This window comes from Guyanagaster necrorhizus, assembly GCF_019112545.1.
Source record: "Guyanagaster necrorhizus MCA 3950 unplaced genomic scaffold BT62scaffold_81, whole genome shotgun sequence".
Taxonomy (NCBI): domain Eukaryota; kingdom Fungi; phylum Basidiomycota; class Agaricomycetes; order Agaricales; family Physalacriaceae; genus Guyanagaster; species Guyanagaster necrorhizus.
In genome coordinates this window covers 22,275-47,628 of record NW_025064960.1, presented here as the reverse complement: position 1 = coordinate 47,628, position 25,354 = coordinate 22,275, and the positions used below count along the sequence as shown (strand labels likewise).

Sequence of the window (25,354 nt, the reverse complement as noted above, 5' to 3'; positions counted from 1 at the left end):
GAGGAGGAAGAAGAGGAAGAGGAGGGTGAGGAAGAACAGACCTTGATAACTACAAGGGAAGGATTTGAGCTTATTCAAAAGCTGGAGACATTTTGTGTTTCACAAGGTGACCAGGGTGGATTAGTACCACAGCTGAGGAAGTTGAGAGGGGCATTATTCAAGGAGATGCATGGAAAGCTGACCCAAAAGCCACTGACAGCATTTTGGGGAAATGACGACATTGTCACATAAAGTCACATGTCACATCACATGCTATTTTGGTTCTGCATAAATCTATAAATGCATACAGTTTTGGTGTCTCCTGACCATATGCATTGTGAGATAGTCAACTGTATATTATTTCTTGCTCTTATTAGTCTGAGTGTTGCAGCTTCAGTAGCAACTTAATCGGTGGTGATATCACCACATCCAGACCCATCATGGATATAAGAGATGAGGAGAAGAAACTAGTGCATTTTAAAACAATTTATTGAAAGAGTAAGGAATCAGTGGAGGAATCGGCTAGGCACCGTCTTCGTCAGTTCATTCCCTGATTCGCATATGACCTTCAAACGGGTGCAATGGCTGCCTGGGTTCAATTCCCCATTTTCGAATTATTCTCGATGAACCAGTCCACTTTTATGGCACAGTTTGGTTTTGCCTTTCTCTTCACGGGGCCTAAACAATGAATGCTTGGATATAAGTAGTGTAATGGATTATGGCGTAGCTTAGGGTTTGATTCTCTCTATCCGAATGGCGAATCACTAACATTGTGTTTCCTTTTTCACATTCACTTTTCAGTTAAGATGATCACATTCTCTTCTTTTTTGGTAATGCACATGAAGATCTGAGTATGGTGGTTATTATGGTGGGCTCACACGAGCCATGACAATAGTGTGGCATTTTTCCTAATGATAATATACTAAGATTTAAAAATAAGCAACTGGCAATTGTTGTATATCATAACAAAGCAAGTCATCCAGCTCGATGGCTCATTTCAAATTGTGTGGCATTGAGTCTTTTTCTTTGAACGCAAAAATGTGTATGCTCCTATTGAAACCCTTCTTGGAGTCTCATCAGATGTCACTTGACGTTTTTTCCCCACTTGAAAAATTCACCACTTATAACTTTTTATGCTACAATTAAAACAAAGCCTGGAGGTGGTACTTCAAGAGATCATTTAAATTTTTTGGGCCTATAAGAAAACATGCATATTTGAAAAGTCCAAAAAGTTCACAGCCAAATCCCTACTCATCAATCCTCTCTTCCAAACTTTCCTCGCTCTCATTAGTGTGAAAATTTATACCCTGTTATGTCCACACAGAGGTAAGCATTACAAGCTAATGAAATAATGAAAAAAAATAGTAAAAAAAAGAACAAGGAAAGAAAATTCATGCGAGACGGCTTGGGGGCCATGGGGACTGCTGCTGCCTGGTCCAGAGTATTCACAAAACACTGGCACATATGAACAGAGCATCTAAAGCATTTTTGGGATGTGGAATGAACACTGTGGCACTGCGCATTGGCCTTGATACAGGCACCACAAGGCTGACACCTCTAAACGAAGTATCTTGGTTAGAAAAATTCGGAAGTAAAACAGAAGACTTAGGAAAGGGACGATCTTTTCCAACAAATCCCTTCTAAAGAAAGCACCCTTGTAGCCAACGTAGTCACCGAAATCTTGGTCGGGAACCAGCAGACCCATTGGAGTCAGGTCTGGGTTCGCAACACAGGGAACCAATCCCCCCGCACTTCCGACGCGGAGCAGCAGCGACCTCAGAGACTTTTTTCGAGGAACGGTCCATACGAATAAGTGATTCAGGTAAAAATCTGAAGTCAAAAATCTGTTTTCTGAAATAAAAAGTATGCAAACTTATGACATGGGACAACTCGACGTTTATTCTTCTGGAGCCCAGTAGACGGTTCCTCCAATCGGGTACGTTTAGGAAAGGGTGCTATAAGAGTCCACAGTCTCCCCATGGGACTACGGGAAGCCTCGGATTGGCTAATGGAAGCCTCTGGAGATCCGCATGCGCATAAACCAGGATTCAACGAACGTATTGCTCTTGTCCAAATGCTGGTACTTTGCAAGAGCCTGTCTATATCTACTCGAGATTCTTCATTACTTCCGTGTCCCCTCCAACAGCGCTTGCCGCTCAAGAGAGCGTCATATCCACTGCGCTCTCCACAGAAGCTATCACTGGCCTAGTCTTCTTTATCGTACTCGTCGCCCTGCTCTTTCTCCTCAACCTGATAATAATGTTGCCGGGATTCAAGTTCAGAAAACCGTCATGGACCGACATCCTCGACAACATTCAACCATAGGCAATCTTCTTCGTTTGTCTTATCATCAATGATGCAGTGTATCAGCGCGTGGCGGGAACGTCGGTATTGGAAGGAGGATCGTCGAGAATCGGGGCGCTGATCGTACAGTTGGGGGTGTATATGAAATACACTGGAGTTCCTCTCGCTGGATCCGTTGCGTTTACGGCTTATTCTCTCGTGAGGGAGGAGGCCAAAGATATGGAGAGAGAACCAGTGAAGACGTGAGGTAGCCTTCCCGCATTGGCTCTCCAAAATGATATGCTGACCTAATTTTCCTTGCAGGTTACAGAAGCACAGATTTAGTGAATCATGGCGCCGATTCGTTGTCGCAATCATCCTCTTTAGATCGGGCTGTTTGCAGAAGTCTACATATACGATTTTTGATAACATCCGCCTCTAGCATACCCTTCTCCTTCGAGAGCAGCAGCTTCCATTCCACCCACTCTCCAGAGTACGGCACTCCATGGACCGATATGATGGTATCGTGAGAAGGTGGCGCTGATTTCGGGGGCGATGGTGATATCCTTTCATAGTTAGCACTGTTGAATTTTGGGAGGAGAACGCTACAGAATGTGAACGAGCTGGCGCTTTCTCTTAGAGAAGGTGTACCGCATTGGAGATCTACAGGTTCGTTCACACGCGCGAGCACTTGAAGTATCGCCTTTCGGCTTCTTTGATCTATCATAGGTACCGCATTTTGCATACATCGTACGATACCGAGGCGAACAGAATCAGCCGAGGAATTAATAGCTAACGCGGAAGAGTACTATTGTTGAACCGTGGAGTGGCTCTCCATCACTAGGCAGGTAAGTTTAAAGTTCGTCCATCGTAAGATTGATTCCCGTCTTCGGTGATGTCGTGCCAACGGGTCCACCATCCAATGGATACGCATTCAGCGGACTCCACAAGAACGAGGAAAGCTGTTCTGGACTGGCACAGCTCGGCAGATCAGAGTCGGCTGCCTGGGCTTGGCAGTGGAATGTGCAGGCCGTTACCCCCATTTGAATGTCGCCGTAATGATCATGCGGCTGTGCATCTGGATTTCTTTTTCGTCCCTGGCACGCGTGCCTAACAACTTATAAACGCTGTCTGCATGAGGCGCGGTGGACCTCCCCCCAATATCAACTCTCTTTTACACGCTTTCTAGTACCTCCAAATGACTCGTTGGTCGCAATACCATGAGGTGCGCACGGTTCACTCGCAGCCCTAGGAGAAGCGTTGCTGAAACATTTCGTCCAGGATTCATGTCGCCTTCCCGAAGGCTTTCGAAGAATAGGATATGATGCAGACACCTCGCGTTATACCTTTTCCGATAAGAGAGGGAGGCTTTACCATGGTGCGCCGGGCGCGGAGTACGGGACCCTGACACCCGTCAATTCGGCGTCGACTAGCAGACCGGAAGCTTTCTATTCAGGTTCGTTCCCCCCCTCCCCCTCTTCCCCAATTTCTTCTCTTTTTAATCCGACATCCCCCAGACAGAAGAAAACCAAAGGTCTCCGTCAGTCCCCCTGCGAAGACGTTCCATGACTTTCTACCATCCTCCGCTATAACATCTCCCTCTAATCCACTCCCACCATCGCCTACTGCCCGGTTCGTCAACGCCGCGAGGCAAACTGCGCTTCCCAAAATGCAGGGTGTCGTTCAGAGCCTGCGTCGATCCACCATCAAATCTGGCCGGTACGACGAGGAGAAGCGCGGACTGCTGCGGATCCCTTCGACGTCGACTACAGCCTCCGCCAGCTCTGTTGGCCGGTCGAAGAGTTCTGCTACCCCGCGTTCGAGCTCGCAGTACAAGTATAACAAGACACATTCGAGGAAGGCTAGCGCCTGACCTCGTTAGTCATTTTTTCTCTACTCCACTTTCGCACTTCGACGCTTTGCTACTGTGTACATGTACTTACGTGGATTCTGTATGTATGTATGTAATTGTCCTCATCCGATGTGCGATAACCTTGTACGACATCGCAACCGAAACCAGAGCTGCGGATCCTCGTGGCTGAAGCATGCCAGATGACGTGCCGTCCCGCCTGAAGAAGCGGAAGGAAACTCTGATAAGGCTCGCCTAGTGCTTCGAATTCTTGTAGCTTTGAGTCTCTCATTTTATCCAGGATTCTTCGGACGTGCACTACTAGGATCGATCCAGAGGCGGAAGCTTGGTATGAGGATGGACAACGCGTCCGCTAGACCTGTGACCGGCCCCTACAATGAGCAAGCGTCGATGTAAGGTGTAGGCGCCGGTCACAGGTCTACGCGTCCGCCTCAAGCGTGGTTGCGAATTTGCTCGTGTCGCCGAACAACGTTCCTTTTCGAACACCACATGCTTTTCGCGTGTTCCTCTGTCTCCCATGCAGTTTGACATCGCCGTCGTGTGTATAATCCCGAAAGAATGCCCGGTGAGAGGTGTCTGTCCAGGGCGACAAAGACAGTATCGTAAGACTCTAAGAGGAGTTGCATGCCATTGCGAAAGTCTAACGTAGAAGCAGCATCGTCCGTCAGGACGGTCGGCATGAGTGACAAAACGAACGAACTGGGGGTATACAGGAATGGAACGCGTGAGGCACAAGGGGACACATAACTAGCGAGGATTTGAGCGGACGGTACAAAATGACATCTGGTTCTTACCGATCTCGGAGGGACGCCAGCCTAGTTGGAATCAACCAAGGATCAACATTAAAATGATGATGAGCGGAATACAATAAGACTTACCCTCGTATCGTAGGGACTTGGGTCCATCATCACGAGTACGATCATCCCGGATTGTGACATGAAACACGGTGAGCTGGTCTCCAAGTGTATCGTCGATGGTGTGGTTCGTCAGCTCTCCGACCTCCGACGACGAGGAGGCTGAGGAGGAGGGAGATAGTAAGATGGAAGATAGCCATGAAGGCGACACGAGGGATGGTTTCAGTAAGGGTTTCAGGCCCGTGGAAGTGGCATGCTGTTCAGTTCCCTTGGAAGTCATAATTAGTCTTTTGAAACAAAACGATAATGAAATCAACACACCTCTTTACCCATGATCATGGAGCAGACGTCGAATTGAGTCTCATCCCGAGTGTTCGCAGTGAGTACTAAGTGATGATCATTTAAAGTGGACCTGGATACCTGATCATGGATATCGCCGTGATATTGACAAGTACCCCAAAAGATTGGTAGGAGGGTGACCTCTGAGGCTTCTCCAATCCACAACGCCATGTTATTGGATGCTAAGGGGCTGTCAAATAAGATCGGCCCCGACAATAGGCAGACTAAGAAATCGAGCAGTCGACATTGACTGTATGCGTGTTACCGTGCCAATCTTTAATCTCATGAACGGAATACGGCAATCCGATGATAGAACGATCGTAGCCCTGACACAGCTTCCATGTACTCGGAAGACAACTGAAGTTAACAGGAAGGTGGCACTAAAAAGATTAACTTACCTTAACGACCTGTCGCAGCCCCCTCCCCCCGAATCCCTGTATTGCCTCTGGGTCCACTCCACCAGCCTTCGTCGAGTTCTTCGATCTGTTCGATGAGCTCTCCCTCGATGAGAGTAATTTCATTGTCCTCAGTGGCCTAGAAGAATATTTGATTATAGTGAGAGCTTAGGGAGCAAAAATGCCGTTACCGCGTACTCGTATCGCACGATAGCGCAAATACCTTGACCTGGAGCTGGAGCTGCTTTAGGCTCTGGTTCGGATACAGCAAGGGTTTGCATCTATAGGTGATCAGCAATTTCTTTCGGAAGGGGAGGAATAGCTTACTTGGGTCACTGGTGGGGGTGGCGGTGCTGCTTCCTCAAAGCTTTGAGTAGGTATAACCGGCGGTGGCGGTGGAGGAGGAGGAGGAGGAGGAGGAGGAGGCAAAATATGCATAAATCAGCTAAAAGACAACATCGGCAGAACATAAAACATGCGGGTGGAGGCGGAGCTTCCTCCTCTTCTTCTTCCAAAACTGCTGCCACAGGTGGTGGTGGTGGCGGAGGAGGCGCCTATGATAATTAATTATGTCAATAACTAAAACATCCACGAGGGGACTCTTGAGGTCCAGGTTCAGGCGATAATGACAGCAGTAGCACCGAAACCAATAGCAGTGCTTCCTACAGCGGCAGCGGTACCCGCACCAAACCTGAGGCGCGCCTGGTCCCATCAATAGCGAAGAATCGGACGAGGATTGGTCCATATCCGTGAGCCATTGATGAATTGATAGCGCTATAATTAAAGTTAGTTAGGCCAGAAGGAGGTAGTGATAGTACAACACGCACCACGCAAAACCAGACGCTTATTTCCACCCAACATTTATAGCTTCACGGATATAGGTAAGCCCGTGTTGAGGCGGTCCACAAGGTTCGAGCTCCCATACAGAGAGCGAAGCGACCCATCAGTTGGTGGTAGTACTTGACACCATGGGGATGGAACAAAACCGCCAGAGAGTGTATCTTCGTACGTATTTCAGATGGAGTCAGCCAAAAGTGAGTGCGAAACGCACCAGAGGAGAGGTTCCCGCCACCGTACCCTTCCTTAAACGCGATAGGCAGATGGCTAGCGAGATGAAAATGAGAGCACGGTAGTCGACTTGGTAACAGGCGAGCCTGAAGAGACAGATCAGCCTCATCCGTATGGCCAATGGATTGTATGAGCCTCGACAGATATACAGGTGAGTTTTTGGGCCAGCCTAAGCTCCAAGCTTGCAGTGATGGGCAGAGATAGAAAGAGTTGGCGTCACAAGAGAACGGAGTCCAAATTGAAATTGAAATCCTGTCCATTGTCTCTTCTGACTATCATCTCTAGCGTCATCGAACGCGCCTTGCCTTCTATTTCCTCTCCTGTGCATAAAACACGTTATATGTCGACGGCGACGCGATAATATATGAACAATTGCCAGCATACTCCCCCCTAAGGGAGAATGGGTCCTTGTCGGGTTAGCGCTCTTCCTGTTCGTTGATGATATGTACGCCTAGACGGATAACGGCGTCAAGACCTTTCCAATCGGCGACTGGCGACGCATAAATCCAGGTTTTTCTGGAGAAAAGGAGTGGTTGAGGTCCCTTCGCTGGTATGTCACGTCAAATCTCGGATGCACGCCACGAGAACTGATAGGCTTCGCACTGACTAGGTAATATTTACTCGCACCAGCTGCAGGACCCAGCACGCTGCGCAATTTCCTTTCGGCCGCCTAAGCTCGACGTTTCCTTCAGTATACAGATGGTGATATACGACAGATTGAGATCTACATCGATTAACTTTGCTTTATGTTGATCCTTAGATTAGACTCGCTATTTGTTGATACAAAACCGCCCTACTATGGCCATCCTTCTTATCGGGACAGCTGTTGACCTCAGCTCCCTCCCTGTTCGTTGACAATTACGCGTCGAGGTCTCTAGCGACGCATATATCGAGGTTTCCCTACCATGTTTGGGAACCCTTAGCTAGTACGGCGTATCCTTGTTCCAGACGGCAGGCTTAGCGTAAGCTGTCATAATCTCGGCGTTTCCTTCAATATGAAGAACAGCACGCGGCCCCTTCGGTACGATCACCCGGGCTCTGGCTTCGTCGTGGTACAATCGTCGTTCCTGCGTACAATTATTATCGACAGGTGGTTTGCTGCCTCCTTGTAATGCCATCATGGGTGCGTGCAACCAATTCATTCAGGAGTGAGAGGCGCGCTAAATCCACGCTCTTTCTTTTGAATAGTTCCGGCTGCCATGGCAGGAGGATATCTATGCTTCTCTTCTCGGAATGATTGGCAGACGGCAGGCCCAGGACCATCTTCGATGGGTCTACCCGTGCGACACACGAATTTCGGCCCTGATATCCGGTGCGTGATTCCCCGTTTATGGGTGTCCAAAGTCTTATCGCTGGCAGAATCATCAAGCGTTGGAACCAGGCTTTGAATTCATCTCGGGCGCGGCATTTTTCATTGGGTGTATGAATCGATGCGCGTGATTTATGGTGACCTCAGTAAGATCTGCTGCCACCAATTCATCTCCCTCCTAAGGTTGACCCTTGTGCTCCTGTTCCAGTCTTGTACATGTGCGCCGTAATGTGACGGAATAATCTCCACGGATGGCTCTCGAGGTCTGTTGGTTGGCTAGGGACTATCAGTTATCTTCGATGGACATGGATAGTCCAATAGAAAACGGCTTTTGCATCACGACGGGGTAAACGGGCCCGGGGTTTTTCTTGGCTCGCCGAATTGCCGCGGCATTATTTTGTGGCAGAGACAGGGTTTCTTTCCTTCCTGAAATAAGAGTTCCTCTTGTCTCGCTCTGCTCGCCCCTGTGTTTCTACTTTTCACCTCCAGGGTTTTTATGTTGTCTTCTGAGATAGTACCAGCGCTGCTTTATGATTCTGCTTGCAATTACAATCGAACTTGTATCCGCCTTCCTTCGGTACCGCAAGTCTGGAACTGTTTGAGGCAAATCACTACCCTCATCTTACCTCACCAGATAATCAACGAAGCCTATATAAATGACGCCACTCAATCGCCGGAGCCCGACACGGAGATAAATTGTAGCCGCATATAAAGGCAGCGACAAGTGAGTCAGCTCAGTTGGCTTACAAAAACCAAGCCTTCGCAGAATCTAAACCCCTTCAATCTACGCTCACTTGAGAAGTGCGCATCTGCTCCCATCGTCCATGTCTACTTTGGTGACATTTGAGCCTTACGGAACCGTCCCGCTCTCGGTATTTGCGCTCATCATCCTAGTTGCCAGTATCGGAATGTACTGGGTGGCGCGCCGGAATCGACCCAGGGGGATCGATTGGGATGTTGAAATGGTTGAAACAGGCGAAGGAAGGAGGAGAAAGGACTCTATTGTGATGATGGTCCCTGTCCTAATAACAGATGGAAATTGACTCGGAAGGTGCGTGTAGCTAGTGCTTCTTGGAGGAATCCGTGCTGATTGACGGAGGGAACGGGGTAGGGATAACCTCTTTCGGAGGAAACAGTCGTGCTATCCGCCTTTTATGCACATCTCCGAAGATGTCAGCGGGTGGCTATACCCAATAGTTCAAGACGCCCATTTGTTCAATGTTTCATTCCTGGTCGGACCCATTGGTATTGTTCATGCACGTTGTGTTGTATTATATTGTATTCTAGCCATGACTGAGAGGAGGATGTCGTAGTAGCATATTGTCTTCAAAGTATAGGGAATTTTCTTATCCCAGACCAATGAAGGGAAGAACGAGGTGGCCAGTCTATAAGTGCCCACTCCGATGTCGGTGACTCCGCGCACACACGTGTCCGAATGTGGAAACGGATATCCGGGGATAAGCGAACAAATAAAATCCCAGACACGACCCACCGTTCATATAGGACCACTTTCTTATCGCGCCCATCTCTCACGTCCACCCACACTCATTAGACATGTCAACCGACAAGGCAGCCCGTCGCGCGCGTTTTGAAGGAGCCTGGAAGGTCATCAAGCAGGAATTACTCGACTACATCACCGGCGAGGGTATGCCCAAGGATGCGATTGAGTGGTACGAGAGGGTGAGAGAGGAAAAGAAAAAAAAAAAAAACGGAAACGAGCTCATTCTGATGACAGAATCTCGACTACAACGTTCCTGGAGGCAAGCTGAACCGGGGCATGTCCGTCGTCGACACCGCCGAGATCATCAAGGGCACTCCGCTGACGGACGACGAGTACCTAAAGGCTGCGGTGCTCGGATGGGGTATCGAGCTCGTGCGTCCCCCCCACCTTTTCTTTCCCTGTCCCCTTTCTCACACGTCCGTCCCACTCTCCAGCTCCAAGCCTTCTTCCTCGTCTCGGACGACATGATGGACTCGTCGATCACGCGCCGCGGCCAGCCCTGCTGGTATCGCGTCCCCAAAGTGGGCCACATCGCCATCAACGACTCGTTCATGCTCGAAGCCGCCATATATTACCTCCTCAAGAAGCATTTCCGCGGGGAGAGCTACTATGTCGACCTCCTGGAGCTTTTCCTGGAGACGACGTTCCAGACGGAGATGGGCCAGCTTATTGATTTGATCACTGCCCCGGAGGACGAAGTTGATTTGAGCAAATTTTCCTTGAAAAAGTGCGTGTTTTCGTTCCGCTGATGTCGCGTTTGTTTGTTCGTTTTTTTTTTAACCGTTGTGTATGAAAGGCACTCACTTATCGTGATCTACAAAACCGCATACTACTCGTTCTACCTCCCTGTCGCGCTCGCCATGTACATGTCCCATGTCCCGCAATCATACCCCTCCTCCTCCTCCGGAACCATCATCGAGCCCTACGCGCTCGCCAAGTCCATCCTCATCCCCCTCGGCGAGTACTTCCAGATCCAAGACGACTTTCTCGACTTTTCGGGGACGCCCGAGCAGATCGGGAAAATCGGCACGGATATCCTCGATAACAAGTGTTCGTGGTGCGTGAACACCGCGCTGGCGGTGTGTACGCCCGAGCAGCGGCAGGTCCTCGATGAGAATTACGGGAGGAAGGATTCCGAGTGCGAGAGGAGGGTGAAGGCTGTGTTTGAGAGTCCCGAGGTGGATTTGAGGAGGAGGTATGGGGTGTATGAGGAGAAGGTGTATGGGGAGCTTGTTGCGATGATTGGGGAGATTCCGGAGGTGGAGGGGAAGAGTACGTTGAAGAGGGAGGTCTTTAAGAGTTTCCTGGATAAGATTTATAAGAGGAGCAAGTAGGGGATCTGGTGGGGGTGTAAGATTAGCTGCATCTTTAGATGTTATGGAGGCATTTGGGAGTTAATGCCCAGTCAAAAGTCCGTAGGTCCGAGTCGACGTCTGTAAGTATGTAGAGATTAATTGAGTAATGTACTTGGGTGAGTTAACCCTCAAACTTGCGATTGGCCATAAACTTTGATTCAGGTTTCTGCCAAAAACCATTCACAACCTACACTTGGTAAATTTATCTAGTCGTCTCAATGGGCAGAATACTCCCAGGTGGCACGGCTCTGATCTGAATAGTACGGCAAAGTCCGATGCCTCTGCCATGACTGCTGCCGACCGATACATTGCTGACTCTGCCCACTGCTACTTTCCTGCCTTTTCTTCTTTCTGTCGTCACTCATCTGGTTGATTCCCGGTAATGTTACCAGGACTTTGTATTCATCATGACACTGTCATTTCTCATTGTTGCACTTTTGGCTGCATATGTAACAAGCATGCTGCAGACCTCTGATTCCAACCCAACTTCAATTGTCCAACTCCACATTTGATTGGACTCTATCAAACTCAATTTCCTAGTTTCTAGTTCATATTCCATTTCATATTGTTAGAGGATATCTGTATGTATACCCTCATCTTTGCCTTTTGGTCATTACTTGTTCCTCTTTGATTGTCACTCATTCTTACTTATCATATATACACACCCCCTGTCATTACTTGATCATCTACATAGCCTGGCAATAGATACCCATATACCTCAGTCATTTCACCTATGCTGTGCCTAACTGAGATATAAATACTATTACCATATTCCCTACTATATTATTCACTGTTAGTGACTAACTACAACAAATAAGACCAAATATAAGAGTGTGCCTCACATTCAGGCAATCACTGCATATGTGACTCAGAGATGTGTAAGCTTATGTGTTAATATGCATTGTATCAGGCTAGCCCTAAAATTTGCAAATTTTAAACAATATATTCACATAAGCTGAAGTCTGTATGGCTAGCCATTCAAGGGCTATAGCTGAGGGCTAAGGATCAAGTCTAGCTCAGGAGTTTATTACCATAACTAGCAGTGAAGTACAAGATTCAGCTAGCATTCAAACCAGGAGTAAAAGCAAAGTGGAACTCATTAGCCCATAGTTAGCACATCAGGTCTGATGTGAAATACATGAGGTGAGGATTCCTCAGGCATGAATAATTAAAGAAGCATATAGTTCAGAGGATGAGCCACAACTGGGGAGCTCAGCTGCCTCAGATCACCATGATTGGAACTAAAGCCACCTCAACTATCAATCAATCATAATCAATAGTGAGTCTGGAAGTAACAAGCAGAACCACAGGATAATCAATTATATAGTAAATATTTATGGACTATAGAAACAGAGAGCCAGAGGCATTCTGGATTCTCTGAATAGAATACATAAGGGATGCTAAGGCAGGATAATGATCTAATTTTAGGGCTAGCTAAGTGAAATGAGTAACCAGATCAAATTATTTATAGATTCTGTATTGGTTAGTTATATATAAAAGCAAAATGAGGGGGAATCATGTAGCAGATGACCTATTCCTGCAATTTAAGCACTCTAGCTCTCAGTGGTTAGTCTCTGTATCAGTGGTTTTGTGTGTAACCTCAACTTGGATAGCTATTGTTACTAGGTCACCCTATATTGAATAAGAATTGAAGTCTTTACTGGACTTTGAGGTTCAGCAGAATTTAAGTTCTGGCTTAATAAGAGTTTTGGCATCTGAGTATCAGTTTTTTGGTTTCAAGGACTGCTAGCTAGCCACAGGTGCAGCTAGCCAAGCCTAAGTGCTTGAGAGACTTGGTATTGGGTTTTGGCATTCATTAGATTTCAGAGTATTCTAAGTTAAGCTGGGCACTGTAGCTTCACATTTTAAGTCTCAATTCATATACCATGTTTTATTCCTACTACTCTTGCAAGTGTTGTATCTTAGGACACAAACTAGCCTGGAATAAACTGCCTTTATAACTTCATATTTGATTTATCTGAGTCTGCAGAATGCTTCTATCATACTCAAACCACTCAAACTCATTCATATTGGTGATCATGTATGAGTGGTTAGATGTTGATGTTTGAGAGTTCATTTCTCATTCATCTCTCTCAGTCACTTAGCCATTACCAAGCACATCAGCATATGCAATCAGTCAGGCAATGCTTAGAGTTCAAATTGAGCAGATTGAGAAGTATAAACTGTAGTCTGAAGCTGAGGCTGTTGAAATATAATTCTGAGTATTCTATAAATATATTATCATGTGCTAGTTACACAATAAGGATTTATTATTTGTGCATAAAAGCATTAAAGCAGAATGAAAGTTGTTAAGGTATAGGTATATGACAATAGAGACATGAAAAAGTCATGAAAAAGAGTTTGAGATAATTTACTGGAGTCACAAGCATGACAATACTCTTTAATCAAGACAGTTGTTCTGACTGTTGTAAGGCTTTGATTCTGACCTCTTAGTTATTAGTCTAGGCAAGAGGCTGCTTTTAGTTGTAGAATTGGTCACTGACAAGTGAGTTAGTGTCCTTTTATTGATAGAGCTTTGTTTTCTCCTTTGAAGTGTGTTATAATTTTTTCTTATTTTTATTTTTTATTTGAGAGATTGACCTCTATCTTTGCTTAGTCAGGGCACTTAGACCAGCACTTAGGACTATAGAATAGGCTTAGTCAGTACAACAATGCCTAGTCAGTCATTGTCCTTCAATATGATGGTAACTGCTTGATGACAGACAATACTCTTTGTAGGTAGCTTAATGACACTGGACAAAATGCTTTATAATGTTAGGACATATAATTAGATAGTTATATCTTTAGATGGATGATGACTGATATATAAGTAGTATAGCTCTTGCTGTAGTATCTCCAGCTTTGAGCTAAAGTTTATTCTTCACTATTTTATCTTGAGCCAACTGCAAAGGCCTTGCAACATATAGACAAACAGACACATATAATAGACTCTGATGTGACTGCCTGAATATAAAGCAGCATCAGTTTATCACATGTTTTAGTCACATATTATTTAAGCTTAATAATTAGCTCAAAGCTTTTAGCTTCTCTTTCTCAAGCCTAATTGTGCTGAGAAACCAAATGCCCCCTGCAATCAACCTATCAGACTCTAACTTCACTCATGAGTTCTTTGAACTCCTTGCTTCTATTATCAGAACACTTTTAGGATTATTAGTGATTATACAGCTGTACTATGAATGCTAATCAATCACTGCCTGGGCTATCAGACACCATTAAGAATTTCAGCATATTTGATGTATTTTATATAATATCACTCCTGACCTTCTCTTCTATAACATCTCTTTCTCTGCCAGATAGTCCTTTCAGCCTATAGAAGGAATCATACCTGAAGCTGACTCTAGAGATATACATTCACAGTATTTTTGGGAAGAAGAAGAATATTGATATTCACTCCAACTCTTAATAGCTGTCATCTGAAACAATGACAACCCTTGGGCTACAGGGTTTCAAAGACCAAGATCCAACACACTAATCCTGCAAGTCAAGTGCATGAATATTGCCAGCTGTGTTTCTACAATAAGGACCACTTCCTTAACTGCACCCTCTGAGCCTGACATTAGATGCCATATCAGAGACTCTCTTGATGCCACTGAGGTGGCTTAAAGGAGTAGAAGTTTCTCTCCAAACAATGGCCATAACTCACTATATGTAATACTGACAGGAAGCAGGTTATTATGATTTTCTCTTTTTCTTTTCTGATTTTCCTTCTTTCTGCTTAGTCAGAGCATCAACAACCAGCACTTAGGACTATGAGACAAGGCTTAGTCATCAGCCAAGTCTGCCATTGTTCTTTGATGTAGCAACAAACACCTGATGACACACAACAACCTTTTATGAATGGTAGTGATGCTCAAGGACAATGAATACAACAGACAGAGCAACCCACAATAGTATAGAGTATTATTAGCCAGAACCTGTATAGTATTTAAGATGCTAGCTCTTGCTGGTATATCTCCAGCTTCAAGCTAAAGTTTATACATCCTCATTCTACTCTTGTACTAATCACACAATGCCTTGAAGCATAGAGAATCAGCTTATAGCATATAAAGTGGACTCAGGCAGAAGGCTCAAACATGAAGCCATATCAGTTTACCATGTGTTCACTGATCACATGCAGCTTGAGCCTAATGCAGGGAGGATTTTCCTGCTGAGCTCTACATTGAAAATCAGAGCACAGATAGTAAGAGGAATAGAATGAGAGTCATCAGAACTGATAACTCATATTTCAATGATGACAGCAGCTATGGGCAGAGGTTTTGGTGACATGCCATCTGAGAGGCTGAGTGAGTGAAGCAGCATCAGAGATGCCATGAGGCTTGCTGAGCAAGAAGCATATCAGGCCCATCAAGTCTGGTACAACTAACTGATACTATTGATCTGGTTCTCCCTTCCAAAGATGAGACACAGTGCTCTAACACCCTCATAGAGTATCTCAAGGAGCAGGCACATATCAACTATGAGGCAGTTTGAGAGGATATACTCTTCTGATGCTATCTTCAAACATGAGATGCAGCAGACTAGAGAAGAGGCTCTAAGAGTTCTGGAATCAACACTTCATTACCACCACCACCAACAGTATTTCTGACACTCTATTCTGGAAACCTAATACTCCTGCTATCTCTGAGCCAAATCTATAGGCAGTACCTGCTGAGGGCATCATCCATGTGGATAATATCTACCAAAGGGTATCATTTGACCTCAATAATGACTGCCCACTATCTTATAGAACCAATTCAATTGCTGACACCAATAATATTTCAGGCTGAGATAGAGATTTACCAAGCCACAGAGGGGACCTCAGAGGTGGTGAAGAGAGCATCAACCCTACTGGAGATCTCAAGTGGGTCTTAGATAGATGCATCATATTTCTCTTTCTCAGATTCCACTTTTATTGAAACTTCTGCTAATATTGCAGAGCAGTGATGGTGGAAGCAGCAAGAAACAAGGCCCTCAAAGAGCAATGATGAAGATGACAGCCTTCTTCTTGCTCTAGATCTGATGATGCTGAACCCAGCACTCAGCAGCAGCAGCCAGGCTGACCTGGATATCTATGATCTATGCAATAGTTCTCTTCTTGAGAGGGATGAGGCAAGATGGACAAAGAGAAAGAGCCCAGTGACAGGAAGAGAGAGAACCCTCTCTCTGAGTGAGGCAGTATGTTCATGCAATAACTGACAGAAGAAGAACTAGCAAGAAAGGCATAGGAGGAGTGCTAGAGAGAGTTTTTACAGCTGTATCAGGAAGAGGCAGCCACATTATGAATGAATGACACCTAGTTGGTATTGCCCATGGGATTAAAGTATACCATCACTGACAGAGTTGAGCACATGGACATTATTCAATATGCAGCTATTAAGTGGGCTATTCTTATTTACAATGAAAAATATTTAGGACACCAACTAATGCTGTTACTGGCATATAAGTCCATGTTTGACATCCAACTGATGCTGTGGATACTGTATGTAGCACCTAGCTGAGCTATTTACACAGCACTCTCAATCTGAACTGAATCTTTCTAATACATGTTCACCACCTCAGCCATCTGCAGCATAGTATCTCAGCTTATGCAGAGCTGACCTAGGCCAAGGGACCCTTACCAGAACCCATGGGCCCAGCTGATGCACTGACTGTTTGCCAGCCAACTATCACCAGACAAGACTAAGAAAAGTGGAAGTAGAAAGACTCCAGAAGCACCTTCACCTAAAGCCAATGATTCTAAAGCTATAGAGCTTGGGTTCACTATCCAGAACAGGCACATAGTGTGCAAGAAGGCACTGCCACTGGAGTCCCATTGCTGATGATAGCTCTCTCTATTTCTTTCTAGAATCTCTGACATCTTGGAACATTCTGCTATTCAGTGGGATTCTGAATGCTATAACAGCACTAGCTGCTGATGCCACTATTCTGAATTACAAGCCAGTTCTTGTTCAAGAATCCCACTCCTTTAGAGGAGCATCTGAGAATATCAACCAGTTTCTCACTAACTGTGATCAGTACTTCCAGGTCTTCACCTCATACTTTCTTCTTGACATATACAAGATGATATTTGCCACAACTCATATAGAGGACAAGACAAAAACATGGTGGATACTATTAGCCCCCACATTCTGATTAACCACACAATAGCATCATTGGATGCTCTCATGGCTGATATTCAAGCAGATGATCATTGACAAGTTCATGGATCTGGTTGTACAAGAGGTACACAAGCAGAAGATGAAGAAGTATAAGATGGCTAACAAACCAGCCACTGAATACTTTGATGAGCTGGAATGACTCAGCAAACTTGCTAGAGTCCAAGACAACATTGTAGATATGGGCTGGATGGTCCAATATATGAAGATGGGAGCATCACCCTTCTATCTGAAGATCATTGCAGACCTTGGACAGAATATTCCAAAGAGATATGATGCATAGAAAGAGTGTATCATTATTATGTACAGGGAAAGACAGCAGCAGAAGGCTGAACAAGTCACTCTGTCTACCAAAGGACAGAAACATCAAGGACAGGACATGAAGCTCACCTCCTCTAGTTCAAACATGTCTGCTAAGCCTGATGGCTCCATCCCAACTTTCTCATATAGCAAGAAGAAAACTGGTATGAGTATGATATTTACCAGAATAGGTAAGCCAATAGACATGGATTGACTCAAGAAGGAGGGAAAGTGTTTCAATTGTGGCCAGAAGAGCCACATAGCATAAGACTGCCCTCAGAAGAAGAACAAATGCACTCAGGAGGATCTCAGAGCATTGATCACCAAGTTACAGAAGAAAGAAGAAGGCTTTAGACCAGAGACAAAGATTAAGTGTTACAATTTTTTCCTATTTTTTCCTATTTTCTTTTTTTTTTTCTCAGAAATGACCCTTATCTTCGCTTAGTCAGGGCACTTAAGCCAGCACTTAGGACCATGAGAATGCTTAGCTCAGCAATCCAAGTCGGTCATTCTCCTATTGCGTTGCTGTGTGCTGTGAAGGGAGAGACAATACCTCTTTAGTCTCTAACTGGCAGTGCAATGATCACAGCACAACAGCAAGAGAATGGCTTTTTGTGGAGAGCTTGGCAATGGAGAGGGGAACAGCTTTACAGCAGACAACAGCTTTTGTGAATGTTTATTTATAGTACAATAACAGAACAGTATATAAGTAGTATAGCTCTCGCTGTAATACCTCAGCTTTGAGCTAAAGTTTATTCTCTACCATTCTATCTTGAGCGACTTGCAATGCCTTGACAACACACCTCTGTTAACACATCAGTGAACTCAGTCGGACATACCCAAAGTGCGAGGTACCAAACTGTTTATTATGTGTTAATAGTCATGTGGAGTTTGGGCTTAACAATTAGCTCGAAGCTTCTTGCTTCCCTTTCTCAGGCTCAACCATGCTGAGAAACTGAATGCCTCCTACCTTAAATCCATCAGACCTGAACTTTACTCACGAGTTCTTTGAACTCCTTGCTTCTATCATTGGGACCTTGATCAGTTTGTTGGTGATCATACAGCTGTGCCATGGATGCCAATCTATAACCGCCTGGGCCATTCGACACTATCAAGAGTTCCAGCATATCTGCACTATCCTTAGAAATGTCACACCAGACCTCCCCCTCCACGACATCCCTCCCTCTGTCCGAAACTCTATCTGACACCCCGAGGAAGCAGAAGACGAGCCTTGGCGCTTGTCTGAAGAACATCCTAGAGAAGAAGAGGAGCAGTACTGGCAACACAAGTACCCCCCAAGACCCCTGTCGGCAACCGTCAGAGACCCTGGAAACCCTTGGGCTACAGGGTTTTGATGAACCTGACCTAACACCCCCATCCCCTCCCTCGAGCGCAGCATTACTGCATCAAGAACAACCGTCGCCCAGTCTGAAATTGGGTGCCGGGCTAGAGACTCCTTGGATGCCGTTTAGATGGCTCCAAGCCCCAGAAGAGCAGACAGGCATAAATGTCAATATGCCTTGTTGACAAGAAGTAGTGAAAGAGGGACAAGGGTCAGTAGTCTCGACCCCTTCTTTGATGACACCAACAGGGACGAGGTCTGATACTGGCAAGAGGTGTCAAGAGCAGCCAGTAGACTTGAACGAGGAGGAACTCCACGCCTACCAAGGCGTGGTCCAGTGGTATGAGACCCAATATGGCCAACCCCCCAGTCTCTTGCCGACTTCCTTGAAACTCCTGACTTTCCGTTCCGAGAGCCAGCCTCTCCTCTCAGTGAGCCCTACCATCGGACTGGGCCTACTACCAGAGTCGTCCAGAGTGACGACTACTACACCGAGGAGCCAGCACTCCTCGATGATGACTGCCCACTATCATACAGGACTGACACCATCACTGAAACTGATGATATCTCCATCTGGGGAAATGGGATACCGTCAGACCAGGGAACAATCGGTGGTAACGATGAACATATTGACCCCACCAGAGACCTCAAAAGGGTCCTCGACGGGCCGATCGCCACCCTCTTCCTCTGCCCATGCTTCTATAGAAACTTCTGCCAGTATCGCAGAGCAGTGGTGCTACCAGCAGAAGGAGAAGAAGAGGAGCAGCCCGACCGAGAGCCTACTCCTTGACCCAGACCTGACGATGCTGAGTCAAGTGCTCAGCCCCGACCTGCACACTCCGACAACCTTCGGCCCACACGGCAGTTCCCTCCTCGAGAGAATCACTGACAAGAGGGCTGAAGAGGACAACAAGGCTGAAGAGGAGGACCAAGGGGGCTGAGTGGTGGACCCCATCCTTGAATGGGGGAGTCTCATCAGCATTACAACATGTCAAGAACAGGAGAAGAAGCGATAAGAACGAGAAGCACAGGAGGAGGACTTTGTTTGGCTATACCAAGAACAGGTAGCCAAACTATGGAGGGATGATCTCTGGTTATGATCATCCCTAGGACAAAGGTATATGGCCACTGATCCCATCGAGCGGGAGGAAATTTTACAGTATGCTGCAACCGAGTGGGCTATTTTTAATTTCAATCAGCATTATTTACATTATCAGATGATGGCGATGCCACCATATTGACCAAGATTCAGCAAACAAGAGGCACCAATGCCTTGGACACCGAGTGTGATGCTGCCCAAGTCGGCTAACACAACATCCTCAATTCGAACAGCGATATCAAGATACTTGCTTGCCACATCAGCTGTCTGCAGTATGGCATCTCAGCTGACCTGATCCTATGGACAGCCGAGGATTTACCACCCTAATCCTTGGACTGGCACAGGAAGCCAACTACTGGGAGGACAACCGCCGCCTGATGAAGCCGAAGGCAGTGGTTCAGTTCTGACTGACAAAAAGAAGGATGATCCAGAGGCAACAGCACAGGGGTGGACCATTGTAGATGAGTGGATTGTCCGAAAGAAGGGACCGCCGACCCCAAGAAGCTCTGTTGCTGACGATGGATCTCTGCACTCCTTTCCAGGACCCCTGACGGACTGGGCTGGCCCTCCTGGCGGGGAACCCCCAAATCTGATGTCGCCTCTAGATCCAAAGGTGCATGTACTAAACGTCAAGCCGACGTTTGGGTGGGACTCTCTTCCCTTTAAGAGAGCTTCAGATGACATCGACTGCTTTCTTATAGACTGCGACCAATATTTCCAAGTCTTTGCCTTGTACTTCCTTCATGACACATACAAGGTAAACTACACCACTACCTACTTTGAAGAAAAAGCCAAAGTATGATGGGTACTCCTCGTGCCCAACTTCTAGTCGACTACCCGACAACACCATCGGTACCCTGCCTGGCAGATCCTAAAACAGATGATCCGAGACAAGTTTATAGACCCGGCGGTCTAAGAAGTCCACAAGTCAAAGATGAAGGAATACAAGATGGGTGACAAAGCAGCACCCAATTACTTCGATGAATTAGAATGACTCAGAAAACTGGCTGGGATCTGGGAGGACGTCAGTGACAGGGGACGAATGGTCGAGTATATGAAGATGGGGTTACCACCTCATTACCTCAGGATGATCTCGGACCTTGGACACAGTGTGCCAATTGGCTACGATGATTGGAAGTCACGGATCACTCTAATGTGGCAGGAGTGACAGCGACAGAAGGCCGAGGCAACAAACCTGTGGGAGCAGCACAGATACCAGGGACAGAGCTCGAAGCTCTCCACCTCCCATGTGACCACATCCACCAGGCCCAGCGGCTCAGCTCCAACTTCCCAAAATGATGGGAAGCAAACTGGTAAGGGCCCAAGTACCGGAAAGGATAAGCAGATTGACGTGGATCACCTCAAGAAGGAGGGGAAGTGCTTCAATTGTGGCCAGCCAGGCTACATGGCATGCAACTGCCTGGAGAAGAAGACCAAATGCATGCGGGAGGACATCAGGACACAGATTGCAGAATTAATGAAAGAAGATGACAACCTCAGGCAAGATGACAAGCCTGAGGAGGTAAAAGGCGAGGCCAAGCAGTGAGCGATTCCACTGACTCGGCCAAAGAACTAATTAATAGAGCACAGACTGCTGGACAGACTGACATTTCTTCTTTAGTATTACCCACAATGTCTAAATTATGTGTGCATTTGAATATACCCAACCCTATTACTCAGAACTCAGAATTGCCTAAGGAACTGAATTCGATAACTCAAGTGCCGATGAAGGGCCAAAGAGGGGCAGAGAGCCCCAAAGGTATGTCATCATTGAAGATTTCTCATGTTAAAACCAAAAAACAGACTCAAATGCCTTCAGGCCGAACAGGGGTAGAGAACCCCGCAGATTGGCTAAGACCATTCGATACCGAATGGACTTGGAGAGCCATCAAGGATGCCAAGGACGAAGCAGCGGCAAAGGCTGTGCTCAAGAATTGGGTACATAAGACCTGAGTCGAGGAGGTAATCGATGATATGGTCACAGGAATGTGAACTGCAGAATGATGCTGGGCCTTGGAATGGCTCGATGAATTGCATGGACCACAAAAATTCATTCGATGAACCAACTCTACAGGGAAGGACTTATTAGCCAAGGCACAGATCGAGACGTTAACGTCTCGATCAACTCATGCAGTCACTGCCCTGATCGACAGTGGCTGCATGGGAAGCAGCATTAACCGTGCCTTCATCGACAGGCATCAATTGCCCACTCGGGCAACAGCAGCACCTATTCCTGTCTATAATGCAGATGGAACAAAAAACCAAGCCAGATCGATCACCAAATATATTGAGCTTAGACTCACTATCGGTGATCATTTGGAACAAATTGACTTGGCAGTAACCGACCTCGAAACAAAAGAAATATTTCTTGGTCATGATTGGCTAATCAGACATAATCCGCTAATCAATTGGAAGACCGGACGCATTATTTTTGCTCGATGCCATTGCTGGAAAATTCCATTTGAATTACCAGATGAAGATCCCGAGGACCGATGGGATGAAGAAATGGAAGACGGGAAAACTATTCCCACTGTCAATCTACAAAGGGCCATTAGCATTCGTGCTGTGCACTATGCTAATGACCTAGTGGCAAAGGCTAATGCCGAAAAAGGGGAAAGGACATTCGAAGAAATGGTACCTGAATGGGCACATGACTATCGGGATTTATTTGAAAAAGAAAGTTTTGATGAACTACCCGATATGAAACCCTGAGACCATGCTATCGAATTAATCCCCAATGCTAATGCTAACTTGGATTGCAAATGCTATCCATTAGGTAACAACAAACAACAAGAACTGGACAAGTTTCTTGAAGAGAACTTATCTAGTGGGAGAATTCGACCATCAAAGTCACCGATGGCTTCACCCTTCTTCGTGAAAAAGAAGGATGGAAAACTCCGACCAGTACAGGATTATCGGAAGCTTAACGAGATGATGATCAAGAACCGATATCTGCTCCTGTTAATTTCGGAGTTGATGGACAAACTCCGAGGCGCCAAGTACTATACCAAACTTGATGTTCAGTGGGGATACAACAATGTGCATATCAAAGAAGGCGATGAATGGAAGGCTGCTTTTTGAACCAACTGAGATTTGTTCGAGCCAACAGTTATGTTCTTCAGACTCACCAATTCACTGGCCACCTTCCAATGGATGATGAATGATATCTTTAAAGATCTCATTGCCATGGGGAAGGTCACGATTTATTTGGACGACATACTAATTATGTCCAAAACCAAGGAGGAGCACTGACAGATAGTATGTCAAATCCTATCTTTAATGAGGAAACACCAACTCTTCCTCAAGGCTGAAAAATGTGAATTCGAGGTATTGGAAACAGAATACCTCGGAGTCATTATCAGTGAAGGAAGCATTCGGATGGACCCTATCAAAGTGGCGGGAGTAACTGAATAGCCAGAACCAACGAAGAAGAAGGAGTTACAATCATTCCTTGGGTTCACCAACTTCTACTGATGGTTCATCTGTGATTACAGCAAAATAGTGCGACCAATGATGCAATTAACCGGAAATTCCCCATAGAGCTGGGGAATTTCCCAATGGGCAGCATTCGATGACCTCAAATGTCGATTAGCTGAAGACGTCATCCTGGCTATTCCTAGCCAGGATGGAAGGTTCTGAGTGGAGGCCGACTCTAGCGAAGGTGCAATTGGAGCCGTACTTTCACAAGAACAGGACAACAAATGGCGACCAGTCGCCTTTATGTCAAAGGCACTCACAGTAACGGAGTGCAATTACGAAATCTATGATAAAGAACTTCTCACTATAATGCTCACCCTTGCTGAATGGCAGCATTATCTCATTAGAGCCAATCAAACCTTCGAGATCTGGACAGATCATCAGAACCTTTGATACTTTTGACAACCCCAAAAGCTTAATCGCAGATAAGCCAGATGGATCACTGAACTATCACAATATGAGTACACACTCTATCATAAGGCTGGAGTGGCAAACAAGAAAGCTGATCTTCTCAGCTGCAGGGCGGACCACAATCAGGGAGAAGACGACAACAAGGAGGTCGTATTATTACAACCAGAGCACTTCCGGGCAATGATAATGCCTACGAAAGAAGAGATGCATGAATGCATCAAGAGCACCACTCAGGATCCTCACAAATGGGATCAAAGAATCGCCCCATCACTCAATCACGAGCATGGGTTAAAGAAAGAAGAGGGATTGATCCATTATGATGAACGGATCTACATCCCAAGGGATCAAAAACTACGTGGTGACATCATCACTACCTGCCATGATCACATGACTACTGGACACCCAGGAATCACAAAAACGAAAGAATTAGTCCTCAGAGAATATTAGTGGCCAAAAATAGACTATGATATCATCTAATATGTCAAGGCATGCAAAGTTTGCCAGTGAGGCAAAACTTCAACACAACCTAGAGCAGCCCCTCTCCACCCAAATGAGGTCTCTTCATCACCATGGACCCATATTTCAGTAGATATGATAACCAGGCTTCCCAAAAGCAATGACTATGACACTATTCTCATTATAGTCAATCACTTCTCAAAGGTGATCATTCTGATCACTTGCTCAACAGAATTGACATCTGAGGGATGGGCGAAAGTACTACGAGATGAGGTTTATGCAAAGTATGGCATGCCTCAGGTGGTAATTTCTGATCGAGGACCACAATTCATCTCCAAATTTTTGGACGATTTATACTGACTCCTCAACATCAAGTGAAATGCCTCAATGGCATATCACCCACAGACCGACGGCCAAACAGAATGGGCCAATCAAGAAATTAAAAAGTACTTATGACTTTTCATTAACTATCAACAAGACGATTGGATGGAATGGCTAGCCTTGGCAGCCTTTCAACACAACAACAGGATTCACTCTGCAATGGGTAAAACCCCATTCTTTGTGAATTATGAATGGAATCCAGCAGTTGCACAAGTGGGACGGCTGCATACTACAACACCTGCCTCAACAAACTTTGCAACAATGATGTCAAGGATCCACAAGGATACTAAAAAGGCCCTCAAACAAACTGCTTCAACAATGAAGAAGCAGTATGACAAGCACCGATGCCTATCGCACGAATATTCAGTCAATGACAATGTTTGGCTAGATACAACAAACTTACATCTCCCTAGACCAAAGCAGAAATTGTCGGACAAATGAACAGGCCCCTTCAAAGTACTACGCAAAATTAGAAACTCCGCATACAGGTTGCGAATTCCTGCAACCTGGAAAATTCATAATATTTTCAATGAAACATTATTGACCCCCTACATGGCGCCAGCCTTCCCAAACCAAGAAAAACCACCACTGCCTCTGCCAGAACTCATCGACGATGAAGAACACTACAAAATCGATGAGGTTCTAAACTACAGAACCCGAAAAGTTCGGGCACAAGGCAGAGGCATGAAAACAACTGTTGACTATCTAGTCAGCTGAAAAGGCTATGGACCAAAATCAAATCAATGAGTTAATGAAAAATACATGAATGCAGAAGACACC

The 25,354-nt window shown here is 45.8% G+C and overlaps 5 protein-coding genes across 5 annotated transcripts; 3 read left to right on the top strand and 2 right to left on the bottom strand.

Annotated features, from left to right (window-relative positions):
• Nucleotides 1-1,957: 1,957 nt before the first annotated feature.
• Nucleotides 1,958-3,309, top strand: BT62DRAFT_1014170 (uncharacterized protein; the record flags this gene model as incomplete). Its single annotated transcript, XM_043178171.1, has 7 exons — nt 1,958-2,059; nt 2,305-2,525; nt 2,594-2,657; nt 2,705-2,788; nt 2,838-2,931; nt 2,992-3,067; nt 3,123-3,309. The coding sequence occupies 7 exons, from the start codon at nt 1,958-1,960 to the stop codon at nt 3,307-3,309; spliced, it is 828 nt and encodes a 275-aa protein (XP_043032762.1).
• Nucleotides 3,285-4,135, top strand: BT62DRAFT_1081687 (uncharacterized protein; the record flags this gene model as incomplete). Its single annotated transcript, XM_043179695.1, has 3 exons — nt 3,285-3,487; nt 3,544-3,718; nt 3,780-4,135. Exons 1-3 carry the CDS (start codon nt 3,461-3,463, stop codon nt 4,133-4,135), a joined length of 558 nt encoding a protein of 185 aa, XP_043032761.1. The 5' UTR covers nt 3,285-3,460.
• A 428-nt stretch (nt 4,136-4,563) lies between these two features.
• Nucleotides 4,564-5,670, bottom strand: BT62DRAFT_1081686 (uncharacterized protein; the record flags this gene model as incomplete). The annotated part of the gene is made up of 6 exons (XM_043179694.1): nt 5,407-5,670; nt 5,308-5,346; nt 5,011-5,254; nt 4,927-4,947; nt 4,829-4,879; nt 4,564-4,772 (listed from the first exon to the last, which is right to left on the bottom strand). The coding sequence occupies exons 1-6, from the start codon at nt 5,494-5,496 to the stop codon at nt 4,564-4,566; spliced, it is 654 nt and encodes a 217-aa protein (XP_043032760.1). The 5' UTR covers nt 5,497-5,670.
• BT62DRAFT_769316 (uncharacterized protein) lies at nt 5,606-6,343 on the bottom strand. Its single transcript, XM_043182219.1, has 3 exons — nt 6,048-6,343; nt 5,919-6,001; nt 5,606-5,859 (listed from the first exon to the last, which is right to left on the bottom strand). Exons 1-3 carry the CDS (start codon nt 6,156-6,158, stop codon nt 5,715-5,717), a joined length of 339 nt encoding a protein of 112 aa, XP_043032759.1. The 5' UTR covers nt 6,159-6,343; the 3' UTR covers nt 5,606-5,714.
• A 3,284-nt stretch (nt 6,344-9,627) lies between these two features.
• On the top strand, nt 9,628-10,981 carry BT62DRAFT_939126 (farnesyl-diphosphate synthase). The gene is made up of 4 exons (XM_043187661.1): nt 9,628-9,777; nt 9,833-9,970; nt 10,033-10,325; nt 10,395-10,981. Exons 1-4 carry the CDS (start codon nt 9,652-9,654, stop codon nt 10,930-10,932), a joined length of 1,095 nt encoding a protein of 364 aa, XP_043032758.1. The 5' UTR covers nt 9,628-9,651; the 3' UTR covers nt 10,933-10,981.
• Nucleotides 10,982-25,354: the final 14,373 nt, after the last annotated feature.

Bases quoted from the DNA above. Each gene is read 5' to 3' on its own strand.
- BT62DRAFT_769316 (XM_043182219.1), bottom strand. From the start codon at position 6,158: ATGCATATTTTGCCTCCTCCTCCTCCTCCTCCTCCTCCTCCACCGCCA. The intron at 6,002-6,047 runs GTAAGCTATTCC...GATCACCTATAG, and splicing joins CACCCCCACCAGTGACCCAA to ATGCAAACCCTTGCTGTATC. The intron at 5,860-5,918 runs GTACGCGGTAAC...ATATTCTTCTAG, and splicing joins TGCGCTATCGTGCGATACGA to GCCACTGAGGACAATGAAAT.
- BT62DRAFT_939126 (XM_043187661.1), top strand. From the start codon at position 9,652: ATGTCAACCGACAAGGCAGCCCGTCGCGCGCGTTTTGAAGGAGCCTGG. The intron at 9,778-9,832 runs GTGAGAGAGGAA...TTCTGATGACAG, and splicing joins CGATTGAGTGGTACGAGAGG to AATCTCGACTACAACGTTCC. The intron at 9,971-10,032 runs GTGCGTCCCCCC...CCCACTCTCCAG, and splicing joins TCGGATGGGGTATCGAGCTC to CTCCAAGCCTTCTTCCTCGT.